The sequence below is a fragment of the Camarhynchus parvulus genome, chromosome 1, assembly GCF_901933205.1.
Source record: "Camarhynchus parvulus chromosome 1, STF_HiC, whole genome shotgun sequence".
Taxonomy (NCBI): domain Eukaryota; kingdom Metazoa; phylum Chordata; class Aves; order Passeriformes; family Thraupidae; genus Camarhynchus; species Camarhynchus parvulus.
In genome coordinates, this window is record NC_044571.1 from 70,374,372 (window position 1) to 70,400,143 (window position 25,772).

The following is a 25,772-nucleotide window of genomic DNA, read 5'->3' on the forward strand; positions in this document are numbered from 1 at the left end:
GGCTGGGAATGAACAGCAAGGCAAGTGGTTGATGAGGAACGGTTTGGTTTGTGCAGGGCACTACAGCTGGGTTCCAGAAACCTTGCAAATAGCATTAGAGATGATAGCAAGTGTATAGTCTTGAGCTGTAACAGGTCATGCTCTTATTCCTTTATATGTCTCATCTGGACAACTTACGTTTGGTAGAGGCTGGGATGATGAGAAAGTCAGATAATTCCAAGAGTCAGATTAATTCCCCTGGGAATTAATCTGGGTGGGCATGTAGCTGGAAAACTGGAAACTCCAGAAATAGCTTGAGAAGCAGGAGAGTGAGTATGCAGTAAGGGGCTAGGATGGATCCCATGCCATGCTTGCCTGCCTGTGGAGGATGAGTACCCACACTTGCCCTCCCCAGCCTGGGCACCTGGCAGTGCTGGGCTGGACTCCAGCCCAGCTGTGACACGAGCATGCCTTGGTTAGGAAGAGAGAGGGGCTCTCTGGCACTCTCATGTAACAAAATGCAGGATTTAACACTAAATTTTCATGAATTTGGAGAGGTGAGAGGGGCAGCTCATGTGCCAAAGCAAACATGGACATGAGAAGACACCTGCCCAGCAGATTTAATCATGCTAACCTGTAAAGATTTACACAAAGAAAACAAACAAGGTTTGTGTTCAAAAGCAGCATTGAGTTCAGCTGCAGAGATTTTTGTGTCTTTAAATAAGTTTACAACTTAAATCTTGGCTCGTAAAGGGCCAAACCTTTAAGTCCTCATTCATTTTTCACTCCATCTACCCTCTCATTGAAGTCAGCAACAGTTCAGGTGGAGTAAAGCCTGATTAGGCACCAAAGCAAACTTTGCTTTGGAAACCCATGTTACTTTATTGCTCTACTGGCCAACTAATGGAGAGTGAGCAAAGCTGTGCAGCATCCTCTGCGACAGTAGATTTCCTGTTCCAGAGGGTTTCTCTGTCTTGGAATTGCCAGAGAGCTCCCTTTGAAAGTGGCTTTTTGGTTGTTTTTCTGTCCTGTTATTAATTGGTTGGTGGGCAGGATTAGATTGTTTGATACTGAAGAACAATGTGGCTTTCATGATTTGCATACTTTAAGAGGAGCTGAAGGACCTCTCTGGGCTGATGCAGAAAAGTGCTCGCATCGCTCAAGTGTTGGGAAGAATTTGTTCTAATGAGTCAGAAGTCTGGGAGGCAGAGTCTTGCCTTGAACAAAAGTGAAGGGAAGTGACTACAGACCTAGCAAGGTATAGCTGCAGTGTGTGTTTGCACAGCATTTTTCTGTATGCCCCTTTACTCTGGCTGCTCTCAGACACCCACTGGTGATGGCTGTGGTGCTGCTTTCATCTCTGTATCATAAAACAAATACTGTTTTTTCCAATGCACCTAAAACAACAGCTCCCCACAGTCTCTCCATTGTCTGTCTTCAACAAGGAGACATGCTGATGTAGATTCTTTCTCATTTTAGTACTTCTCAACAAATCTAGCCCAGTTGCTTCGGTGAAAAGTTCATGACCAGCTCTCACCCTGAGAGCAAGTTGTATTATCTATCTTGGCCTTGGTTTTATTTGGTGTGTGAGGGCAGGTGCCTGTCTCATTTCAGTAGCTGTGTAACATGGTAAGTAATCAGTGAGCTGACACAGGCACCCGTGGAGATTTCCCTGCTCCACCAGTCCCTGGGGAGGAGCAAGAGGGCAACACAGGAAACCTGCCTTGGGCTTGTGGCTGTGCAGAGAACTGAGTGGCAGAGGCTCAGCCTCTCACTGGCAGAGGCAGAAATGGTAAAACAGACCTAACTTTTAAGAAATAAATGAATGAGGTGAGGACCTCCTGAGGAAGAGGCAAGCTTTTTCATTAGGATCAAGATGAATGAGGCTTGGGCTCATTGTACTTTAAAGTACTCTGTCTCTGTACTGATGGACCCCAAGTTATATCTACTGGAATAGGGAGACTATGCCATTAAGGCCCCTTTGCGTCAGCAGGTGCAGTGAATCTTACTTGAATCAAACTCAGCCTTGTGCTTTCAGCTGGCTAAACAGCATGGGATGTTTGGAGCAAAATTCTTGTTTCATGAATGTGTTGACTTCGATGTATTTACTCAGGATATGCATGACTGTGATCTGAATCCAGCCCATACACTGCAGCTGAGCATAAAATGAGGTTGAAGAGGGGAGAGGTGTATTTTGGGTTTTGAGGTCTCAGCATCCTTTTTATCAATTTTTCCAGATGTTCTTCGCAGCATTTCTGGGAAGGAAAGGCGCGATTTCTCCACCAGCATACACAAGAAAGTGACTGGCATATTTACGATTTTTCCTTGCAGCTTTTCTAGTAAAAAGATATTAGACTCCTTTTACTAGCAAAAAGCACATAAAATTATATCAGTGGGTTTTTTTTTTAAATTCTTTGATTCCATATGGTAAACATTCATGTAAGGAAGGTGGAAAAAAATAATTTTCTTTTATTCCACGCTTGTCCGTTTCTCTCTCCCTTCTGTCCCATATCAGTGAGGAATCATCACATTATTTCCTCATTTAATATGTACCATTTATTTCTGACATTTCTAACCCCTATGTGTGAGGCACTTGAAGTTACCAGGTTTGATTCCACTTTGGGGATGCTGTGGGGCAGAGGTGGGGAGGGGCAGAGGACAGAAAGGGGTTCATAACCTGGCCAGAGGTCTGAAGGGGGAGTTACCATGTTCCCACTGGCACTGGGGACCCAAGTGCCTGCTTGCTAGTGCAAACCAGTTAGAGTTGATATTCCCCTTCTCCAGTGCAATTAATTATTTGCCATCCTGGTTGTAGTTATCATGTAACCTTGAGAGAGATCCACTGCACAAATAGGGTTAAAACCTGGTGACCTGGAGAAGGATTTAGAGCTGTGATCAAATCTGCTATCAAAGTCAAAGTTGATGGAGGTACAGTATTAGAACAAAGGGCAGAATGAAGTTGTAAATTGAAAAGAAAGATTAGGAAAAAGGAACATTACAAGATGAGAGTTAAAACTGATTAAGGGGCCAATCTCTCTGATGCCTAATCCTGACTTACTGGGCTGGGCACTGAGGATCTCCACAGGGGAGGGAGGAAGAAATCTTCCCTCCAGGCTGCACAGCAGGAGGACTGCTCCATAACAACTGTTCCAGCCTAATGGCTTCAGCAGTCTGCCTGGACCCTGACTCCTTTGCTGGCTAACCCAGTCTCAGAAGAGAGGCAGGACAGTCTGCATTCTCCTCTCTGATTTGCAGTAAAGAATAAAGTGCCAAGTTAAGTGTAGCAAGAACAAGAAAACACAAGTTGTATTAGGTGTTAAATATTTAGTGAACAATTACAAAATACTTAAAAGCTTAAAGAAAAGCAATTTGGATGGTTTGGGTTTTTTTTCCCCAGTTCAACCAAATGTCCTGGGCTGTGCTCTAAATTGAAATGAAGCTTGAAACTTTCAAGCTTCATTTTTTTGTTGTTGCCCTGAGCTGTTCTTTAGCTTTTCTGTAAAGAAAAGAAAAAAAACAAAAACAACAAAAAAAAACTGATAGGAGGAGTTCAGAGTTTTTGAAAACAGAAATAATCTTAACTTCAGTAAAAGTATGTAAGTGAACTTCTAGTAAACCAGTAAGTTTGGATATTTAAAAAATCCACACACAAAAACCGCAAACCAGAAAAAATCTATACAGAGAGACCAAGCATGGAAGACTTCACCCTCCAAGGTGACTACTTCTGAAAAAAATGAGTGAGTAGGAAAAGAATGTTATAATTGCAACTGTATTGCCACCTTATCTGTAAAGGATATGACCAAGCACCCAGTAGAGTAAGTGCAAAGTGAGGCACTTAGGGACAAGAAGTCAACAGCAGTGATACCAAAAGGAGGGTAGCTGAAAAGCAGCAAGTCACACTTAGCCTTGTCTGCTTCTGAGACCTTTAAATTGGGTCAGTATCCCCTGTTTTGGGAAGGCTGAGGGCAAAACTGGGCAGCTTCAAGTTTTGATTTAAGTTAGTTGACTTTAGGACATCTGACAGTGATGTCTGCCTTCCACCCCCCAGAGAAATGCATATACAAGTGCTTAGTGTTTGCAGAGCTTGGAAATGAAAGGTACTTTAAGCAGATATTTTCTTAGGATTGCTGCATTTCAGAGAGGCATGTGATGTTTAACACTGCTATTTTTAGATTGTATTTTCTAAAGGTGCTTGGTCTTTTTACAGTGGGCTCACCTTGACTGGACATTAGGTGCCCATCAAACCTGCACTGTTATTCCATCTTGGAGCTGGCTAGCATTGGCTCTGCAGGACATGGGAGAAGCTTCTGACAGCTTCTCTTAGAAGCCAACCCTGTAGCCTCCCACTACCAAAACCTTGCCATGCAAACCCTATATCATTCTAAGTAGTCTTCGAAAGAAGTTTAGGAATAACAGTCTCAAAAATGAAGGCTAGAATGGATTGTCCAAGTGATTTTAGGAATCAAAGAAGGATCTGACTTTTCTGCCTTAAGACATTTTTAATGAAAAAAAGAAAATGTAAATCATCTTTGCTTATCATGAAAAGGAAAAGCCTTGTCCTGCTTTTAGCCATATGACTTTGAGGACCAACTTGAAGAGGATTCTGTGGAGAATTTGGCCCCAGAACTCTATATATGATCTGTGTGCTGCAAATGGGGGCTGTCTGAAGCTCACAACATGTCCTGACCTCCATCTGCTGCTGCAGGGTGATTCTGCCAGGGGTGCAGGGTGGCATGGCAATGCAGGCAGACCTGTGAGCACCTGCCCTGGGTGCTGCTGCTGCACGCTGGCTGCAGGTGCTCCTCCATGCAGAGCTCTGGGATGCAGCGGGAGAGCTGCTGTTTGGCTGGAGTAGCATGCTGCCAAGCCAAGTCACAACCTGGAACAGCAGTGTTTCTTCAGGGCTTTGGTGAGGGCCATGCATCCTTGGGTTTCTGTTGATGTGGCTGCTAGGCTGGCTTAACAGTTTCCCAAACCACTCATTACCAGCCATGGTCATGCTGGCCCGCCTTTGCCCCAGCTGCTCAGCTGGATCAGCTCCACTGTTTGGATCCATGTGTGAGCTGAAAGAAATGGAGTGGTGTGGGGAGCACTGTCAGGTCGCTGACTGGTGGGGGCAGGAGCTGCTTTAGCCATCAGTCACCACCAGGACATCCATGGGGCTGCTGCTGAAGATGTATGACACTCGTTTAACCATTTCACATCCAGGCAGCATAAAAAACTTGTGGCTGCATGTGGGCTGAGCTCATTACCCCATGTTCTCATGGACTGGAGAGCTGGCTGCTCTCAATATGCTCCAAGTCAGCCTTGCAGGGCCACACATCTGGGTAAATTTGATGCTTATCAGGCATTTTGGCTGGAAAACGTCAAGTACAATTTATAAAGAGGGAAAGTTGCTCTGTGGCTTTCACATGTGCTTTGGAAGTACCTGGACGGGAGCTTGTTGCACTAAGAAGGTCTGGAAGTACTACGCCATGGCACTGAGCATAAGAGCTCAGCTTCTCTGGAAAGCTGGCTGTTGCTGAGCCCTCAGCAAGGACTTGGTACTCCTGAAATCCTGGCTGTCTGCTGCAGGAGTCACCTCTGACGGGTAACTTCTGGCACCTCCCAGCCTGCTAGTGGCACAGCCAGCACTTCTGTCTACGTTCCCGTGTGGCTTGTGCCTGGTGACCCTTTGGTGTCCTAGTGGTGGGTTTTTATTAATGGCGTGCTGAGTATTTACAGTAAAATGCAAAAGAAGCGTGGTTTGGGATGTCTATTTCAGCTGGATCCAGAGTGATTAAGGAGCAGTGTTTGTAGATGCTGACTCTGCACAGAAAATGCTGGGGGTTTTTTTGTTTTACTGTTTATATGCCTCAGACACTTCCTTGTGAAATGCTCCAGAGATTTCCTTTGATTACATTGCCGCTTCATTATCAGTAATGCCTGTTTGCCTTTTAAATTAAAAAGACCTCCTACTCTGACCTCAGAGTAAAACATTCCTGCAATCAAATGTAGATAACAAAAAATAACATCTCCTCTTTGTGGATCGAGAGAGGGAAGCCAGCAGAAGCCCCTCGTTGCCACTTCGGCAGTTTTGTAGGAGGGTGAATCCTCTCTGTGATGTCTCTGAAGCCAGAGGATGGAGATACAATTGCTCTCTGAGCCAGTTGGGCCTTTCTTCCACAGCCCTGGGATGTTCTGTGTGTTTGAGCATAGAGTATTGCTGAGCCCTCAGCCTTAGTGTGACTTGCATTTCAGATGATTTGCATGCTTGAATTTTGAATTCCTGGTCTGAAATAATGTTGTTTTTAACGTTCTCTTTATGCTGAACCTATGCTAGTTATGTCTCTGCCCACTGTATAACTTCTAACAATTCTAAACTAAAAAAACCCACGTTAAACCGAGGCCTGGGATGGTTCTGGGTGGGTGCCCTCATCCAGCAGGGGATATCTGAGGAAGAACAATAGTCTCCTCTGGCCAATTACAGAGGTGTGGCCACAGCGTCTGCCTGGTGTACAGTTCTTGCTCTATGTCTGCCAGCACTGTGATCGATGCTGTAAGCCTTTAAGCAGTGTTATGTTGCACGAAAGGTGAGATGGAACTTGTGAATTAATCCTCAGGAATACATGCCATGTCCTAGCAGCCAGAGAGGGATCTGCAAGGCCTCTCTGCCAGGTGTACTTGGGGAGAAGCCATTGTGCTTGAACCTCTGATTCTTCTTCAGAAGACACGTAAGGGAGTTTGAGAGCCAAGAGACTGAAATGAAAATGAACAGTCTGCTTGTAAAGGATTTGGTGATTAGGATTGATCAAAGCTGGAGAGGTCTGCTTCAGACCTTTCTTCTTGCTCTTTTTATTTTATGTTGATGTGATTTTCAGTGACAGAAACATGTCAGCAAGAAACAGCAAACTTTTTTGTAAGTTATTGTTTGAAATGCATGGAAAAGATCAAGTATTATGTTTTAATTCTAAAATTTAAAAAGAGATAGAAGAGTACCCTCTTTTCCCCTCAAAATTCAATACACAGGGCAAGATGACAAGGACAGAAACTTGCTAGTCTTTTACCTTGTGTTTAGCCACATGGGATATTTTACAAAAATTTCTCCCCTCCCTCTCATTCTTTCCCATCCCTGCTGTCGCACTGAGAGGCAACACGTTGCAAGATGTTTCCTCCAACAGGAGAATTGTGCAAGCCAGCCAGAGTTTCTCAGTCTGTCTTTAGCAGAGTGTGTGCCAGTGGAAGCGAAGAGACTGAACAAGGGTTTACCTGCTGTTTCTTTTGAAAATACTTATGGGTAGGAGGGAGGCTGTGCAGTTAAGGATAGAACTTCAGCCTAAGCCTTGGAGGCTTAGATTTTGTGGTTTAAACCAAACTGAGCAATGATTTACCTGTGGCTGTCTGCTGCAGCACCGCTGTAGGGTGCAAGAACCAGTGATGCTGCACCTACAGGCAGTGTAGTGAGGGCTTTGTAGGTGTTCAGATGATAAGGAAAAGAGCTGCAGCTTTCTTGTCCTCTGGGCTTACCCATGGACCCTGAGTATCTTGCACTGGAGAGCCAAGCTTCTGCCCTGAGTTCCTGGCATGGTTTTGGCTCAGGGGTGGCAGCTGGGAAATGTGCTTGTGTGCTTCAGTTGTGTCATCTCTAGCAGCCCTGGTAAGGCTTCACTAGGCACCTCAGTTCTTCCTTCTGGAAAGGGGAAAAGCAGAAACAAACCAAATAATTTCTAATGTCTGTATCTGACTGAATTCTTCATAACCCAGAAGGGCAGTGAGTTAAAACCAGTGGCAACTGAGCGTATTTGCCTATTTGGTATGTTTCTGCTCTGTATCTCCTCTGGCAAATTGTAACAAAACACTAACAAGAATTCAGCTTTTGAGAAGGAGGGCTCTGAATTTCTATTTTTTTCTTTTTTAACTGGGATATGCATGTGTTTTCAAAGGGAAGATCCAATTTTAAGAGACACCTGCATCCACTTTAACCTTCCGGTCTTTGTGATCCCACCTTTTGCCACCAGTCAATTAATGGACTCAGGAGGACATTCTGGGTCAAACTATACCAAATACCCCAAATCCTCATTAACGCTAATTAGTGCTCAGTAGATTAATTGGTGGTGAAGCTCATCTTTTTTTAATTACTTGAGCAAATGAGACAGCAGGACCTTGTGGTCAGCTTTGAATTATTCTGTTTGTTTTGATGCATCTCATTTGAATGTGTAAAGCCAGATGTTTGTTGCCTGGATTCAAGGGCTGTTTGCTTTTGTGAGGGATAAGAAGAAGAGAATACAAAAATAAAATGAAGGTCTCCCTTGACACCTTAGAGCAATTCAGATAGGAAGATGGAAGAGTCGTTTTATTCATGGAATTGAAAGCATGGTTATGAAATAACATGTTGCCTTTAGTTTACCTTTTGATTTGTCATTCACTTAATGAATTTGTGTGATGTTGCTAGCACAGACTTCCAGGCAGGCAGAAGTCATCTTGACTCTCTTATGAAGCCATCACAAAGGTATTCCTGGCCTAAGGTATTCTGTATTATTGATAGCAACTAAATCTGATTTTGGCTGACTTGACTAATGATTTTTTAAAATCCTTTTTTTTTTCATAGAAACCCTCAGAATTGGGACCTTTTAACAGTTTTTGTTCTAGTCAAGTATATATTTAGTTCAAAGCTTTTTGTCTGTGTCCTTTGTCCTTCATATAATTAGAGATAAATGGTGCCTCTCCCTTACCCCCTTGGAGGTCACTGACTAACCAGCTAAAGCATATTTCACTGTCACTTTCCATGTCACTGACTTCCATAAGAATGTCTGGGTTTGGGACTTCTTCCATTCTGACAAGATTTTTGAGTTCCTGAATATGAACACCACTGTCCAGTATTCAGAGTGTGATCTCATCTTCTCTTATCCTTTTGCCTCAATGCATCTGAAGGTGCCATCCTTAGCCCCCACAGGAGTGTTTAGGTCCTGGCTTGGAGTCACTAGAATGCAGAACTAAATCTGAAAATCATGGCTAATGCTTGGGATTGAATTCCAAGCAGTATTTCTGTGAGCAAGGCCTAACTGTGAGCCCAGTGTTATTACTTTTGCATCAAAGTGTGAGGCAGACAGAGAAGTCTTCACTTTGTTACCTGTTAGCAGCAGGCAGAAACCTTTTCTGAAAGCAGGGACTTGTACGAGTGCAAACACTTACTAGTTAAGAAAGCCACTTCACTTTCCCTTCAGGGATTTTATTGGGAGATCTATTATCTGTAAGTAAATCAAATACTCAACCAATTCAGAAGAACTGTGTTGCATTACCTTCTGTGTATTAAAGGTTTGTTTTATAGTACTTGACTGGCCTTGAGTTGCAGTCTATTTAGTCATCCCTCATACTTAAACCACAAATTTCTAATTCTGCTGTGAGTTTTTCTTTCTCTGCACAGATGCAATCCAATATAATTTCCTAAATGGGAAAATCAGATGTGACTTCAGTTTTGAACTTGTTGATTATAATTAGCAATATCAAAGATAGCATAGGTTTGGCATTCTTAGAGCTGCAGTGTGTCACGCCTGTTCAGAGGTCCCTTGACAGCAGGCTGTCCTCCACACACTGCATGCAGAAGCCTGAGGGGCTAAGCATTACTGGTCTACACTTCATCAGTTGCTGCATAGTAGACAAGCAGATGAAGAATTTTTCCTTGTGAGATTTTCTGCTGTGGTTGATTCCATTCTCAATGTAAGAATTTTGTGGCAAATATTGCTTATTTGTCCCTCACAACAAGTATTTTTGATTGGTTTAAGTTTCCTTTTTTAAATCACCCCCCTACTGAGATAGAAAAGTGTCTTCCTACATGTTCTTTGCCTGCAGAACATGAACAAGTATTGCACTTCTGTCATTCACAGGACAGCAGTGTGTTTAGACAGTGTTTCACTAAACTAACAAGTTACCCAGCAGTCTCCTGCAGTCAGCAGGAGGTTGTGCAGTACAGCATCACTGGTAGTGGCTGGTTCTGCAGGTTGTCAACTTCCTAAGCAAGGGAGGTTAAAGGTTAGAGAAGTCTTATGTCTTGCTTTGTGCCTTACATTGCATCACCCTTACCTGGTGATTCTTTGTAGTATGTGTTTTCCACCATGCTTCCTGCTTGGAACAGGTATAAACTTCTTTCTGTATGTACTAGATTTTCTTACAGCCAGAAACTGATCTTGGTTTTTTTAATCACTTGGGTCCTCCAAGATTTTTAGAAGCTTTCATGCTGTAACCCTAGTTTTAATGGAAACCTCTGATCCTTTCTTCTTTGAACCCATGCAGGTCTCCTGAGCCAAGAGTTGTTAGCGTTTGACAAACTCAGTTGGAATCAATACTTTTGCTTCAAAATTTATTATCAACTTCTGTTTTATGTTGAAGGAATACTGCTGACTGCAGGCAGGGAAAGCAACCTGCCATACCCATTGCAGGTGTGATTCTGTGGTGCCAGAGGAAGGAGGGGAAGAGACCAAGTGTCTGAAAATGCTTAGAGTTTGTAAAGATTTTGAGGAGGAGTCCGTAGGTTTTACAAGCTTCTAGTTCAGATGTGTGAGCTTGGGGATCAGAGGAAAAAAGAGAAAGATTGCACCCTGTGTTTTGTGGACACCTCATTATGCACTGAACAGAGAACTGTGAGCCTGGCTATTGCCCTAATGGACTATTAAGTGGAATATAAGCCTGCATGGCTGGATTACATATTACAGGCATCTCAGAGATTCTTCAGTTACTTTCCTGATTGAAGTTAGCAAACTGCTTCAGTGAAAGGGAGTTGTTTGTTTAAAGCTGTTGTTAGCATGTCGACAGCAGCAGCTGCGCTTGCTGGGATTTCCATTTCATACGCCAAATGCATGTGAATTTGTAATCTAACCCAAGGAAGATACCAGCATTGGCATTCAGGTGTGTATCCATGTTTGCAGCATAATCAGTGCAATTGCTCCTTGTGAATAAAGATGTGAAAGAAAAAGCAGACTGGGAGAATGGAGACACAGTGTAAATGTGGGGCAAATAGAACAAAGGCATTGCAAGGAGCTGTACCAGCAAACAGATCCCTTCTCTGCACTAGCTCCATCTCAGTGTCAGGAACAAGGGTGATGAGGAATAAACAGACCAATTGTGGAGAACTTTGAACCGAAGTAGACTCTAATACCTTTCTGAAAATAATCTGATACATAAGTTATTTGAGGCTCCAGTGCAATGAGATTTGAAGGTCTATATTATTTTAAAACCCCATTGAACTTAGTGGGACTCATATACATAATTAAATGCTTTGAAAGGTCAGGATCTTAGTCATCATTTTTTAACTCTGGGCATCAAGTTCTTGATGAAGCGAGTGTTGTTTTTTTACAAAAATCGAAATGGAGAGTGCCTCTAATAATTCTTGTAGGTATGTTAAACCTGTTGTAAGCATACTGTGCTTTTCACCTTAAGTTTGTATTTTCACTTTTTGTAAATTCAACAGTAATTTTTTCAGGCCTCTGACAAGAACTGTGTAAACCAAAGAGGTTTTTAATAAAAGAAACTGGATAGAAAGTTTTCTTTCCATATGGGAGGTTAAAATGAGAGCATTCTTTAGAAGGCAGATTTAACTATGGGTCCTACCTTTGGTTGCTTCAGGCCATTTTGCAGGTGTGATAGAAGCCTTCTACCTTGTGCTAAGAGACAATGCTTTGCTCCTTCTCTCTAAGGCAGTTTGTGTATGCTGTGATTCATGTGCATAATACTAAAGAGAAATCTTCTTAATATTCCATATCACTCAATGTCAGACTTCTGATGTGGTTCGTAATAATTTAGAGGCATCACACATTCAGAAATCACAATGATGGTGATATTAGGGATGAATTGACCAAAAGTAGATTTATACAAAGTGCCCTTAGAAAGGAGGAGTTCTCTTCATAATGTGCAGTTTAAAGAAAGAGAAAATTCTTTTTCATGCTACAACCACCTTTAGTGTTAACAAAGTCAAAGCTGATAAGTACTTTAAATACAGTTGACTTTTACCTTGAAATGATCTGGTTACTCACTGGTGTGTTTTCTCTCTTTCTGTCTCCCTTAGCATGAACGAACGTGACCATTTGTTAAAAAGGCTCGGCAGGAAAACTCCTCCGAGCCTTTTCCGTGCTCATTCTGTCCAGCAAAGCGTGTCACGTAAGTAGCGGCTCACGTCCGCCTCTGTTTCACAGCCTAGCCCCATGTCAGGGAAGCCAAGGGTGATTATTTTTTAATTAAATGGTAGGTAGAGATAATCTAGCGCCGAGGCTGAGCTGCCAAGCAAGACACATACATTTGGAAGTGGAATTAGTGTATCTGGCCCTAGGCAAGGGGAGCTCAAATGTGGTTAATTCCCTGGGATTCAATCACCAGGCCCAAATGATAGAATCCCAGTATGCAGGTTCTCTAAAGGTAGAATTCTCATAGTCTTAAGAATAGTCTAAAAATCAAAAACTCTGTGCAAAGTAAATGTTGTGGTAGAGCCTAGCTTTAACAGAAATTATTTCTGTATGAAATCTCATGTTAGCTGTGGTTAGCTGAGAATACAGAGATATTTCAGGGATGCCATTAGGGTTCTGTGTGTTGCTGGTGAGGAAAGCCATGGCCTGCAGAGCTGCTTCTCTCCCTCTCCCTCTTTGTCCACTGCTGGGAGAAGACAAGCAATGTCACAACTGGCTACTACTGCTGCTTCAAATTAATGGCATTTCTTGTTAATGTAGAAGTCATCCATTTATTTGTCTTCCTGTGTCTGCTGGACCTGATGGGTTTTTGTCAGTGTTTTAAAGGCTTCCACAGTATTTAAAATCATCTCTAGCAGCTCTGCAGGCCGGATGCACCAAAGGACCATGCTGTCTTGAGGGACCAGGGAGTCCAGTGAGCCCTTTCTAGTGAGCAAATGCAGTCTCTCTTGTGATGAAACTTGTGGTATCAATAGGCTTATTTACTAAAGAAAGTAAATTCTTCATTGTGCAGTCCTGCTGCACACAGGGCAAGGGACAGACACTCAGGATTTGGGGTTTGTATTGCAATTGCAGTAGGAAGTGACACCCCTGACTGCCTAAGAATCACAGAGGAGTCAAATTTCATTGCTGGCTGTGTCTCCTTCTGTAGCAGAACTGTTATGGCTCAGGTCATGGAGGCAGGGCTGGGATAATACCTGAGGTATTCTTTTTCCATGGGAAATTTGACTAGAAGGGGTGGGACAGTGATGGATCTGATAGTGTTTGTCCTTGATAGAGCCATTGGAAGGCTGCCATCACTGCCAAGGGATGTGGGGTCTTTGGCAATCAATCCCACTACGTCTGGGAAGAGAGGCCAGTGAGCAGAGCAGCCCTGTGGACCACATTTCTGCAGAGATTTAATCCTTTGTATAAAGGAGCCAGGGATGCTGATAGCAACATGGCTTTGGTCATGCAAACATGCTCTTTGAGAAGATTCCAATAGCAATGATTGGCAGAAGAAATCCATAAAATGCACAAACAAATGGCTGTCAAAATAGTCTGCTGTGCAGACTTAACCACAATCTGAAACCTGTGAAGCAGTGCAGAAAGGAGCTATACCAGGAGGTAGCTAGTCAGACTTAATATGTGCTTTTAGTCTCAAAGAACACATAATCAGGTTGTTAGTAGGCAAACAGCTGTTGGGAAAGAAAAATGAGATCAAAATAAACCCTAACTTGGATAACCAGCTTCCCTATAAATGCAAATTATTAAGTGCTAAATGAGTCAGGCCAGTCAGGACAGGTTACAATCAGCAATCTGTTTTTCACATGAACATAAATTTTGACTATGAAGCTGGGATTGAAAGGATTGAAAGATGATTTTTGTGATTTTTGTGATGTTCCATGACTTCTGTCATCTCTTGTCAAATATTATTTTCCAGTGTTGCATAGCTGTTATATGTACAAGGCCATGTAAAATCCAGGGTACAAATGTGCTGTTTTCACAACCCTGGATTGTACAACTGTTTACTAAATGCTAGAAATCTTGAAAGCCAAGACTTGATGAATAGGGCAGTAGCCTTGACATGCCGGGCCAGTATCTTAAATCACACTAGAAGCACTCTGTTTGAAGTCTTGAACTGTTCATATGTTTCCACCAGACCCTAAATTCCCAGGCTGTGAAGACTAAAAATTGCTTTTGTGACTTCAACTCAGAATCTGTTGCTTACATATAAAGGAGGAAAATGGTTTGTTTAGTCAGAGCTGACAAAAGCTTAGGCAAATGGATTGTCTTGTTCCCAACAAGGAATGAAAATGGGATTAAATTTGGTAGCACAGATTGTAAAGATGCAGTACTGGGTTGGAAATTACTTTATTTTTGACAGCAACTATTTCCAAGTGTTTTGGGAGGACACAATGCCTAAACAGCTTTGTTTCCAGTTACATGGAAAGGAAAAAAATCTCACAGGGATTTTCTGGGCTGCGACTGGTGGTCAATGGTGGGAGCAAAGAGCTGACTGAGGTAAGGCTACACAGCTCTGTACAAGAGGCAGAAGCTCACTGTGTGTTTCCTTGGCTCTCTGTTGGTGAGCTAGCCCTTCTCCAAAAGTATTAGCACAGCACAGGACCTTAAGGCATGATGTATGGATGGGGTGCTCCTATGCAGCACCAGACTCTTGTGGGTCCAGCACCCAAAGTGGGCAGCAGAGCTGTGCAGCCAGTGCCATGGCAGTGCCATATGGGAGTGCCAGCCAGGATTAGTCTCTCAAACACCTCCTCTCATTAAAGAAACTGGCTCAGAGTGGCTGCCTTGGAGACTAGCCCTGTCCATTTGGAAGGGTATGTCCTTAAAGTAAAACCTTCATGGCTGTTTTTCATGCTTTTTGTGTTCCTGAGTTGTATAGACCTGCCAGAAGCATGAAAGAAATCTATCTACTGGCTGTGCTGTCAAAGATCGCATGGTTCCTTTCTGGGACATTTGTGAAAAGTTAAAAAAAAAAAAAGGAAGTGTGAAGCTCCTGACTTTAGTGGAAGAGTTGCATATGGTTGTCAAGCCCAGGTGCTAAAATAAAACCATCTCAGTGCAGTCTTGTAGGCAGTGCTGACAACACTGCTCCCCAGGCTGTGCTCACCTCCTGGTGAAGGTGCCTGGTGAAATTGGTCCTTCCCTGTTGCCGTCTGCTTTCTGACACCTCTTAAGAATGAGCAGGAAATGTTACCAGGCTTCTCTCAGATGTGTCTTTGGACCCTTCCCTTTAGCTTGCTGTGTGACTCTCCCTTGAGGGAAGGAGCAATAATGATTTCCAAAAAGGGTTTGCTGGCTATGAGGTTTTCCCCAGGTCTCCATCCAAGTTCTTGTCTTTTTCACTGCTGTGACTCTGTGAGAGCAGCACCTCCTTTAGACAAACTGTAGATATAAAAGATGACTCTTGACCTCCCCTTTCCTCCTGCAGGACTGACCTGTATCACCTGTTCCCCCAGAGGATGGGAAGGGTACCCTCCATCCATAAGGAAAGTTCCACAGCATCCTTCTAGGGTGGTTTCCCTCCTGTAATGCCCCTGCTGGTGTTCAGTTATCAATTGTCTCAATGTGCTCTTTAAAAGGAGAGCTGAGTCTGCTCCCATTAAGCACAGCTTTGGCAGAGCTCCCTCTGAAACTCCACCAAGCCATGCCTGAGTGAGGATTGCTGCACTTGGCCCAGGCTGCCTATGCTAGCCGAGAAAATCCTTCTTCCTTTGACAGAATATGGTGATTTCATAGAGTAAATCTGAATGCAGAGCATATGGTTTGCACCTTATTAATCAGTGGAGAAAAAGCACCTGTCATCTGAGGTTCGTTTCACAGTATGGGGGCTGACAAATAATAAATAATAATAATGTGTTCATGCTGAGGGCTCTAATCCCTCCATTTATTCTCCACTAGCAGACACCTTCTTCCTTTCACTTTTCTGCTAGTGCATTTTTATTTGAAAAACAACAGGGGAGCTACTTGAGATGCTTTTTAAACTTTTTTTTCCTCTTACCTTGCTTGTGTTTGAAATATAATATACATTCTGTATTTTTTCCAAGCTACATGTTTGTTGACTGTTAAGTGGAGTTGCAGTATTTTAATATCAATTTTGGGAAAAGAAATAGGAATAATTGGTTTAGAATTTGATGCTGTGGCATCTGACTCTTATTTTCTACCTGGAAATACCAGTAAGTTGGTATCTGAGACTAAAGAGATGGAACCATTTGTCAGGAATTCCTCTTGGGTCCTTAAGAAAACACAGGCATGGTTTATCAGAAGAGAAATTATTTACTTCAGTAAGCATTAGTCAAACTGTTCAAGATTTTAGGCAGCTTTCCCTTTCCCAGGTTAAGTAGAAGATGGTTGCTGAGTCAAAGCTGAGTTAGCATTCACTTTTTAACTGGTAAATGTGAACTGTGACATCACAGCAAATCTCCTTAAAAACTCTGCAGAACCAAATGTTTCGCCTGAGACAGAATTTGGCTGGTCAAATGATACCACAATGTTGGTTTTCATTATGTCAGAGACAGTTTTGCTATTCAAGAAGCAATATTTCCTAAAAGAGATTGGAGAGGAAAAAAAAAAGAAAACAGTCTCTCACTTCTCCCCAACCCCCTAAAAGTTTTAGTAGATTTGAATCTGGGCATTTTTCTCCAAAGGCAAACAAAAGAGGATGCATTTTATACTTTGGACTGTACTAAACCATAATACCTCTGCAGTATGAACTAGTGAAATGCTGCAGCAGGTGAGGGTTCTGATGGGCTGCCAGTGACAACTGCCCTCTTGCTGGCTGGCCTAAACAAATCCTGGGGCAGACAATTTGGGTGTGTCAGAGGAGAGTGCAAGGAGTAGAAGGCCTCTAAAATAAATCCCTGAAGTGACTAAAACTGTAAGCAGTCCTTCCATGAGGCGATCTTCTGGAATAAAAAGAGCCCTCTGCACACTTTCTGGTCCTGGTCTTGGAAGCTGTTGCCATGAGAGTGCTGTTGAGCTTGCACAGTGTTGCTGTCTGCGTTGGAGGCGCGCCCATTGAGATGGTTGCTGTAGTCCAGTGTTGCACAGACCAGAACAGCCATTGCAGTGAACAGAAAAAGAGTGTGTTAAATTAGAGACCTAATGGGACACTAGATTCAGATCTACTCATAGAATATCAAAGCTTTAAGAAAACCCAACAGGATGCTTTTAAAATTCAGTAGGTTGTCTGATAATATCTGGTACCAGTGAAACCTTAGATTTGATGAGAATGTGAATCTCTTCTTAACAAATGAAGCCCCACTGACAGATATTCAAAAGTGTCCCTTTCCTCCATTAATAGAAAGTCTCAGAGTATAAAGGTCCTTCCTTCTGTGAGGGCAAGTGGGTTGTGCCCAGAAAGCCCCAAAGAAATGCGCTCTTTCCTTGGGCTGCTGCAGGACAGCTGAACAATAAGGGCCTTGTTCCTAAAGCAGGCTCATAGGTGTGGTTTTAAAGCTGGAGTTGGGGGAAAAGTTCAAACTTCCGGAAAGTTCCCTAGTAACTGACAGATGGAAACTTTCATTGTTTTTGGATGGGGTCGGGAAGCAGTGGAAATGTAGAGCTGCTTGGGGAGTGCAGATGGGACTCAAGCATTTACAGCATTTTGGTTCCACAAGGCGCAGTCAGCTGCCTAAACAGCTTGAAGTTAAATTTTAATTGTAATGTGAATAGAAAAATGTAATACGAACTCATCTTCCTGTATAGAGATCTACAGGAAAAGTCTTACACGAGCTGCCAAATGTTGAGCTTCGGCTGAGAAGTTTGGGGGTCGCAGCCTTTCCCATGACATACACACAAAACCCTTGTTGCTGATAGTCCAGGATGGATGAGGGACATGAACATGTAAGGATACCCCTGGTATTCTTATCACAGATGATCTTAGCCTGAAATTTCTTGCTGTATTAAGGTGTTTTCTATTGGTGTGAGAGTGGTGAACAGGTTCCTTTGACTGAATTTTGCATTGAAGTTGCGGAGTGGTTGGGCTGTCTGGCTGTCTGCAGGCCTGTGGCAGCACTGGAAATAAGCAGGTCATGGGAAGATGACACCCAGGACTGACTTGTGTGGTCAGTGCTGGATTTGCAGTAGTTACGGCAGTTGAAGACTCCATTATGCTGGATGATCTCATGGATAAGTAAATATGGCAAAGCCACCTCGATGCAAATCAGGTAATGGGACATGGGCTTCAGTCTTCTAGGGCTTAAGCTTGTGGTCTTTGACCAAGTTGACTTATCCATGGAGAATTTAGCCAAAAATGCTAACAGGATGCTGGCCCTTCACATGGAACAAACCCACTGGAGGTGTTTGTTTAAGTGTGAATCTACCCTTTTTAAAATGAAAGCCTGTTTTGTACATCGTGCTTCCTTTGCAATGATCCAGGATGGACATACTTTTTTCCAAAAGGCTGTTTGCACTTCATGAATGTATTCTGTGAACCTTCAGCTGCAGGCAGGAAAAACGAACCTGTGCCTCTGTAGCAGTATGTATATTGGCATGGAACTGCTCAGGGAAAATGAAATGGGATGCTGGGATGATTGGTCATGTAATCAAATCAAGGTTCTTGCTGTCCTGCAATCACTTCCATGAGGGATATGTGACTGGAGCAATGTATTTCTGTTTGAATCCCTTCCACTTACTGGCAAAGATTTCCTGCTGTGCTTGTGACTCAGGGTGTCAAAAAATCTCCTGTCCTTTGCCACAGTTTTCCATTCAGAATCTTCTGTGGGGCCACATTTGCAAGTCTGTCTGCTGTTTCATCATGTTGGCCCATTAGCTATTTGTGACTGTTTTACCAGCATTGTGGTGTTCTGCAGATGCTATCAAAAAATGTCACTTGCCTGTCCACAGTACTTTAAAAGAAATCAGGCACGTGGTTATTTTCATCTGAGTAGTTTCTAGGGAGACCACAGGATTGTGCTAGCTAGCAGGATTAACAAAATAGACACCTCCAGAATGTGTGTTTGCTCTGTGCAAAATATAAATGACTGGCCAACAGAATCAAGAGTTTCACTGTGTCATTCATCAGATTCCACTTGAAAAATTGTTAATAAAAAAATCCTGAGGGGAGTTAAGAGGAAGATGTGAGAAAAATCTGGTTGGGCTAGAAAAATCTGGTTGAGAAAAATGTGAGCTAGACATTCCCACCTTTCTCCAGAGAAACTGCTGGTGTCAAGCGGGCTTCAGAGGAGTCAAGCTGAAATGCAAATCTCTACTTCTCTGTTTAGTCTTTAGAGAAACTCTGCCGCTATGGCAGTACTATGGGAGTGTGTTCAAATCAATCTGTAGCTTATTAGGTTGACTCAGAGGGCATTGGTGGCTGTGTGCACTGTCCTGGCCCGGGGAGGGGAGCAGAGGGACAGAACAGGCAGCAGACACCCTTCCTGTGCCACATGGGCAATGCAGTGCGCAGCTCTGAGTATCAGAGGCACAGCACAGAAAATAAGGTTGCTGTAGTCTCAGTCTCATAACTTCAGTGATGCCTAAAACTGTTTCTAAAAGAGGTCTGTGCTCTTGAGCTCAACTCCAGTGACTGATTTCTTTTTTCTTCTTCTGCTTTTTCAGATGGGTATGCATTTTCTCAAGAAGAACACGGTGTTGTTTCCCAGTCGCAAGTCGTTCGATCCTACGATACAACCAAAAGGAGAACAGAAATAGAATAAATTATTCTTTACTTGACGGGTGGTGGGAATAATGGGATTTGGATCAATGCATCCACTGTTAACACATTCATGACTAGGTTTGGCAGCAGCAGCCAAAACACCAGAGAACTCATTTCTGTGGCCTTAGCCAGCAATTTTCTGTATTCTTCCTGCAAACCTTGAGTGCATATTGTGGGGGGGAAATCATTGTTTGACTTCAGTCGCAAAGCTCTGCGTAAAGTTTTGTTTATGTTGTTATGAAGCATTTGACTGTGCTATGTGAGGTGTGAAATTAAAAACAATGTTTTACCACTATTTAAAACATCGGCATAAGGTTGTTCTGGGGGAAAAGTAGAAAATTTATGTTCCATGAGAAATCAGCCTTTGCTTAATTGGAACGGGGTGCTGAGATTTCCTGTTTTGTTACACACAGACCAAGTGCACACGACTGCATGCAGACTTTACTCCTTCTTGTATTCACTGTTAATTAATTTGGCTGAAATTTTCAACAGACCATTTGGTGTAAAATTTTTGATTGCAGCACAGTTTGTAGCTAAAAATGCTTATTTGCCTTCTTATGACAGAATAACACAAGATAGCAATCAATTGCTTAGACTATTTGCCCTCTTACAGGATTTATTAGGGTTCTATCTTAGCTTTCTGAAACCCAAATAATAGCTTACTCACACAGCCAGGATGTGGAAGTCAGAGCTTGGCAGAGCAGCTGAGTGCATGGCATTGTACACCAAGACTAGGTACCTCCTCATAATGCTTCATGATGTATTTGGATGTGCACTTCAAGTGTAGCCTGGGACTTCCCTCCAGGACCCCATTCCCAGTGTAATAGTAGAATAAAACAGTGGGAATTTCAATTTAAAGGTACCATCTTGTCAGATATGTTGATAAGATGTACATGTGCATAGGAGGCTAATAGTGTAACCCTAAAGGAGCCTTCCCCATGCCAGGTAAGAGAGGTTTGCAGAGGAGGGCAGGAGGGGATTACACACGTGCATGCACACACATGGACACACACAGAGCTGGCCATTGTGAAGAGGAGACTTGCTGTTTGTTTGTTCAGCCAAACCAGTCCCTCTTCTATATCTGATCCATCAACAGGCTTCCCAAAACACCCAGACCCGTGAGCCTTGGAAGGAATGCTGGCTCCATGGCCTTGCTGTGCCACTGGGACAGGCGTGCTGCTGCATAGATTGGGATTTTGAAGGGAAAAAAAAAAAGGCAAAAACTGGGGCATAAGTTAAAGCTGAAAGAGCTCTTAGAAAGCTTATGCTGTCCTCCAGACAAGTTCTGTTAATTTTAGTCGCCAAGCCACATTTCTGAACAGTATAAAGTAAATACTGCTGTGTTTAAGCCAGGCTTCGTGGTTAATGTACATACTACATCTGTGTATTTAAAAAGTTGGCGTTGTTTTTTGCCCTATTGACCATCATCCAGAGTTTTTTATTGATTTAAATATATCTGAAAGCAATTTGAATATGAATGTTTATGTTTAGCAAAGGAGAGGAAAGCTCCAGCCTGGCCTACTGATTTAATCTTCCTCAAGGGTTGCAAGTAAATGCCAGCACTCAAGTGCTATAATTCAATTTCCAGTGCCACCTCAGAGGTTCAGAGTCCCCTTCCATTTTAGAAAAGGCAAATTTTGCTCCTGCAGCACCAGTCAGGATTGCTCTTGGATTAGGCTGATGGCACAGAGGGAAAAGTCATCACCTTCTTTTTGCAGTGCTAATGAGACAATTATGCAATAAGGAAAACGTGCAAATAATTTTGCCATAGGCATGAATGTCAAGGGGCCAAGTGTGGATGTATGTATTTTATAGGAGAGGAATTTTGTTTAAAGGCACAAATACTAGTGCTGAGAATAAATAAGGGGAGAGTAAGCCTAATCCCAGGAGTTTTTAAATCTTAATGCTGATATAACCTGTTAAACACTTCCTTTTATTTAGAAACCAAATCTGTTTAGGAAATGTGTGGTGTAAGCCTCTCCTCAAAACCGCTAATTGTTTCTTCCTTTTGTAAAAACACAAGGAAAATTAACTTCCCACCAAGGCAAAATGAGATCAGCTTAGTCTTTGTACTCTAAGCTACACACCAAACATTGGCATGTAAACAATTTGGAGGCTTTTCATGGGGCTGCCGAAAAAAAACTTTTAAAAGCCTTTGGATAATGAAGAATGGCAAGTAAATGTGTTAAGCAGAGAATAGAAGGGATCCTGGAGTTTTTTCTGTTCTTAACTTAGGGCAACAAAATTTTGCAGAACGTAATGAAAGGTGCTGGGGAGGAGCAGCTGTCATCTGATGTGATTTATTTTATTAGTGCAGACTATGGGGTGTATCATTTTGACCTCTCTGTAAATTGAGGTCAGTGTGTGTCACAAACAAAAACCCTCCCTAGAGTGAATGGTGGTTTAGACTGAGCTACGTGTGTTGGTTGTCAGCTCAATGGGAATTGCACATGGGATTTGTCACAGGGCTATACAGTATGTGACACTGGGGCTGGTGGGTCAGACTTTATCATCACTGTATGGCCTTAATCTCTAGCTGAGTTAATTCTGTAGAACCCACCCAGGTCAAGACCTGGCATTCTTCTTGTTCTTTGGAGTCATTACAGGAATTAATGTATTGTAATGTGCTGCAGACTGGGTGTTGGAGTTGCTTGTCTTGATGAGCAATGATGAGGTGCATTCGGGTGCTGTGTTAGCAGAAGGAGAATGACAGCTGCTCTGCATCAACAGAATTCCTTGTTCATTAGGGCAAATGCACGGAGCAGTAACAGCAGCCTTTGAAAGTGCTGTGTGAAAATGTTATCGACTAGACAGGGTATCGGAGCAGAAGGAATGGGGGATTTCTGCCTGACTGTCCAGACTTAACTACCCAGTCTTGCTCAGAAAAGGCATTCCTGAGAGGCTCTCTGCACTGACCAAAGGGAGATGGGTTTGGATATTCAGATGGAAGTGGTGATTTTCCTGAATTAGATTTGGCTCTGGTGGCTGCTTTTTATAACACCATAATCGCAGCTTGCTGCTCCTTTAATGATTGCCTAGTAGCAATTTAAAGCTGGTGAGTGGGAGCCCGAGCTGCTCTGAGCACTGCTGAGGAGTCTGTTGACATTTCCTTGACAGGACTTCACGTCTTGCTGTAGGGAGCTAGAATGGGAAGTCAGTAATAACTTGTCAAGGAGAAAAGGCGAATAACCAATAAAAGTATCTGGGTCAAACTAAGCTGCTAATATAATAAAAATGTGTGTAGAGTTAACATAAACTATATGGGCTGTAAATTAAGATAACAGTCAAGCCTCGCTAGTCTGCAGTTTACTAGACTACACACCCCATAGTGCATGGCCGAAACTGTGCAGTCTCTTCCCCTACCTCAGCCAGCAGCTCATAGCAGATGCTGCAGGGAAGTCTCTCTTACCAAGATTACATTATTTTTTACAGCATGTACTGGAGTGTGTTTGCTGGGAGACAGTCATAATAATAAAGTCATAAATAAAGCAGAGAAAGCTTTATTTCTGTGAATATGTGAAATGTGTGGACGTGGTCAGTGGCCACACAGGGTGCAACTTGGCCCTCCATGGACAGCCCAAGAGCCCGAGAGGTGCACAGTCCTTACGCTGTCCCTGTCCTGCAGTTTGCCCTTTTGGGCTATCTCACTAAATCTTCTGTTTTCACATTGCCTGCAGTCATCAGTGAAGGCTAGTGACACTCTATTTACATTCTCCCTTGGTTTTATAACTAATTACTTAATTTATTCTTTAAATGTTTAGAGGAGTGTACTTCTCACAGCTCAGGTTTGAAGCAGAACAGGCATTGAGTGGGCGCTTGGCCCTGAGAAGCACCTTGGGTTTATCAGATTTCTCATGAGTGTTAAGCACTGAGGGTATTTTACCTTTGTTTTGAATCATCACACAGTATCAATGCCTTAAACTTAAGTTGCAGGAGAGCTCTTTGTGTCCTGTTGAGTAACAAGAAGTGGTGATGGTGGTATGAAATACCTGAGGGGTTGGAGATGAGAATTTGGCTATGGTGTATCTGGGTAGCAGTCTGCATCTAAAATATGGCACTGACCATGCATGTTCCTCAGCCTCCAGACAGCTGGACCCCTTCTGTCCTGTCAGGAGTGATTCTTACCTCTTCCCAGTATCCTGTAGACACCCAAGAGAGGCTTCACTGCCTTTCAGCATCTGTGACCAGAGCTGTGTGTCCGGAGAAGGCCACAGGATAGGTCAATACAATAGATGACAACAAAATAAATCCATATGGGTACTTTTTCCATATGTAGCAGGAAGATTAATGGAGGCTTTGAGCTTTGTTGGCAAATGAAAACCAGAAAGTGCCCTGCACTGCTTGGCCACACAAATGAATCCCAAAGGTGATCACTTCTCAATGACCTGGAAACCTAGCCAGCCTGAGTTTATCTGGCCAGGAATGTGCTTTTGGATGGGCTGTCTGGAGAGGTGAAGGGACTGGGAAGCAAAACAGATTGGCCAAGAGCAGTGCTGCTGTTAGAGGTTAGTGAGGGGAGGGATTCCTCAGGCATCTGTGAAGAGCAGTGATAAAGCTGATTTCTTTCGTTTCTTCCTGTGGCTCTGGGAAGGGAGCAGAGCTCAGCTGAGAATTTGTGAAGCACTGTTACCTCCTGAAGCTGAGTTTCTCTGGTACCTGAGTCCTGAACTTAGAATGAATCCCCGCCAGAAGTGTTCCCTGCTTAGCATGCTTTGGCTCTAGCAGGTTGTTTCATGGGTTATGAAGATTGCTAAATTATTTACTGGTTCCTCTTTACCTCATGGACTCACCAGAACTGAGCACTGGAATTATTGCAGTCCTGGCTGACACTCCATCATGGAGAGTTAGTGGGATTTCTGCTCAGGTATTGCTCCTGGGCAGGTTCCTGTCCCTCAGGCTGGTGCCAGGGGCTCATTAGTATCACCAGATCTCTTTGTGATAGTGTGTGAAACCCAGGGTTGTTTCATTTGGATTCATGGCCTGCTCATGTATGGTGTGGACAGAAGGTAAAGTGGGTGAGTACTAGTGTTTATCCAAAGCCTTCCTTTATGTGTGAAGAAGGTGAGAAGTTCTCCTGAAATCTGCCATAAGAGGTCTGTTCTCGTTCAGCCTCTTGGTAGCTACTAAAGAGAAACAGAAGTTGGTAAATGACAAATTCTGTGTGGGCAATCCCAGCTCTGGGCAATCACTCGGGAGTCTTAACAATGAAGAAAAGTGTTAATATATTGCCAAACTGTCACTGTGCATAGCTGGAAGGTCAGCACCCTTGTAATTATGGAGCAATGAAGCCAAGGGAAAAAGCCAGCATTAACAGAAAGACACGGTTGTTTTAAATTCTGACTACCTTACTGGGTGGTTTTCCTGCGAAGATGTTCCAGATGTCATCTTGGCGTAAATTAATCAATTTCAAAACATCTGCTGGGTTTCTTAGAAAACGTGGAGTTTGTGGAGTTTACCAGACAGTGCTTGTGCTCTCCTCTGCCCTTCTGGTTGATATGTTGATTCAGAAGGGGAATGAGGGTACTTGCTGTTCTTACCATCAAGGGTTCGTAGACTGGAAAGTTGCTCAAAGTTGTTGCTCAACTCTTTTTTTTTTTTTTTTTTTCAAAGGGCTCCAGTTATAAAGTAGTGAGGCAGCCAAGCCCTCTGGGACTGTGTACATGTGTGTGCTGGAAGAGTTGTCTGACTTGAAAACCTCCCCCAGTCCCTCCTCCTGCCCCCAAAGTACAGCCCATTGCACTGGGAGGTCAAATATTCAGGGTCTTGAGTGACAGGATCTCTAACAGCATCTTTTTCATCAGCGAGCCAAGTCATGTGCCCGCTTGTCTGTCATATCTGTACTCGAATTGCTTAAATATTGTTTCAGATGGGGACGTTTCAATCTGGATATGCAGAGAGGAGTGACGCTGTGGGGGGATGTTTAATTGGCTCCCAGCAGAGCAGCAGTGGTGTGTGGGTTTTTTCCTCTAGAAGTGTTACCATTTTCAGGTCCTATTAATGTCCTCTGGTAGTTTAAATACAGCATTGCATTACAGTGGAATTTGTTTCCCTCTCAGACTGAATACAAATGAAAGTCATTTACTTGTATTTTTAGAAGGTTCAGAAAACTTAGACAATTTGTAGCTTTGAACAGCATTGTTGACTGTTGTATGTCTGCACAAAAATATTTCCAATAAACCTTTTATTAAAGCAATCCCGCA

At 43.0% G+C, this 25,772-nt stretch overlaps 1 protein-coding gene across 4 annotated transcripts in view; it reads left to right on the forward strand.

Annotated features, from left to right (window-relative positions):
* The window catches only part of ATP8A2 (ATPase phospholipid transporting 8A2), a 280,843-nt gene extending 255,078 nt beyond the window's left edge, over positions 1-25,765 (forward strand). For all 4 annotated transcript variants that reach the window (XM_030944045.1, XM_030944071.1, XM_030944054.1 and 1 more), the window contains 2 exons: positions 12,017-12,108; positions 19,476-25,765. In XM_030944045.1, coding sequence (XP_030799905.1) covers positions 12,017-12,108; positions 19,476-19,573 — 190 coding nt within the window. In that variant the 3' untranslated portion in view covers positions 19,574-25,765. The remainder of the gene's footprint in view (positions 1-12,016; positions 12,109-19,475) is intronic.
* The last annotated feature ends 7 nt before the right edge of the window (positions 25,766-25,772 follow it).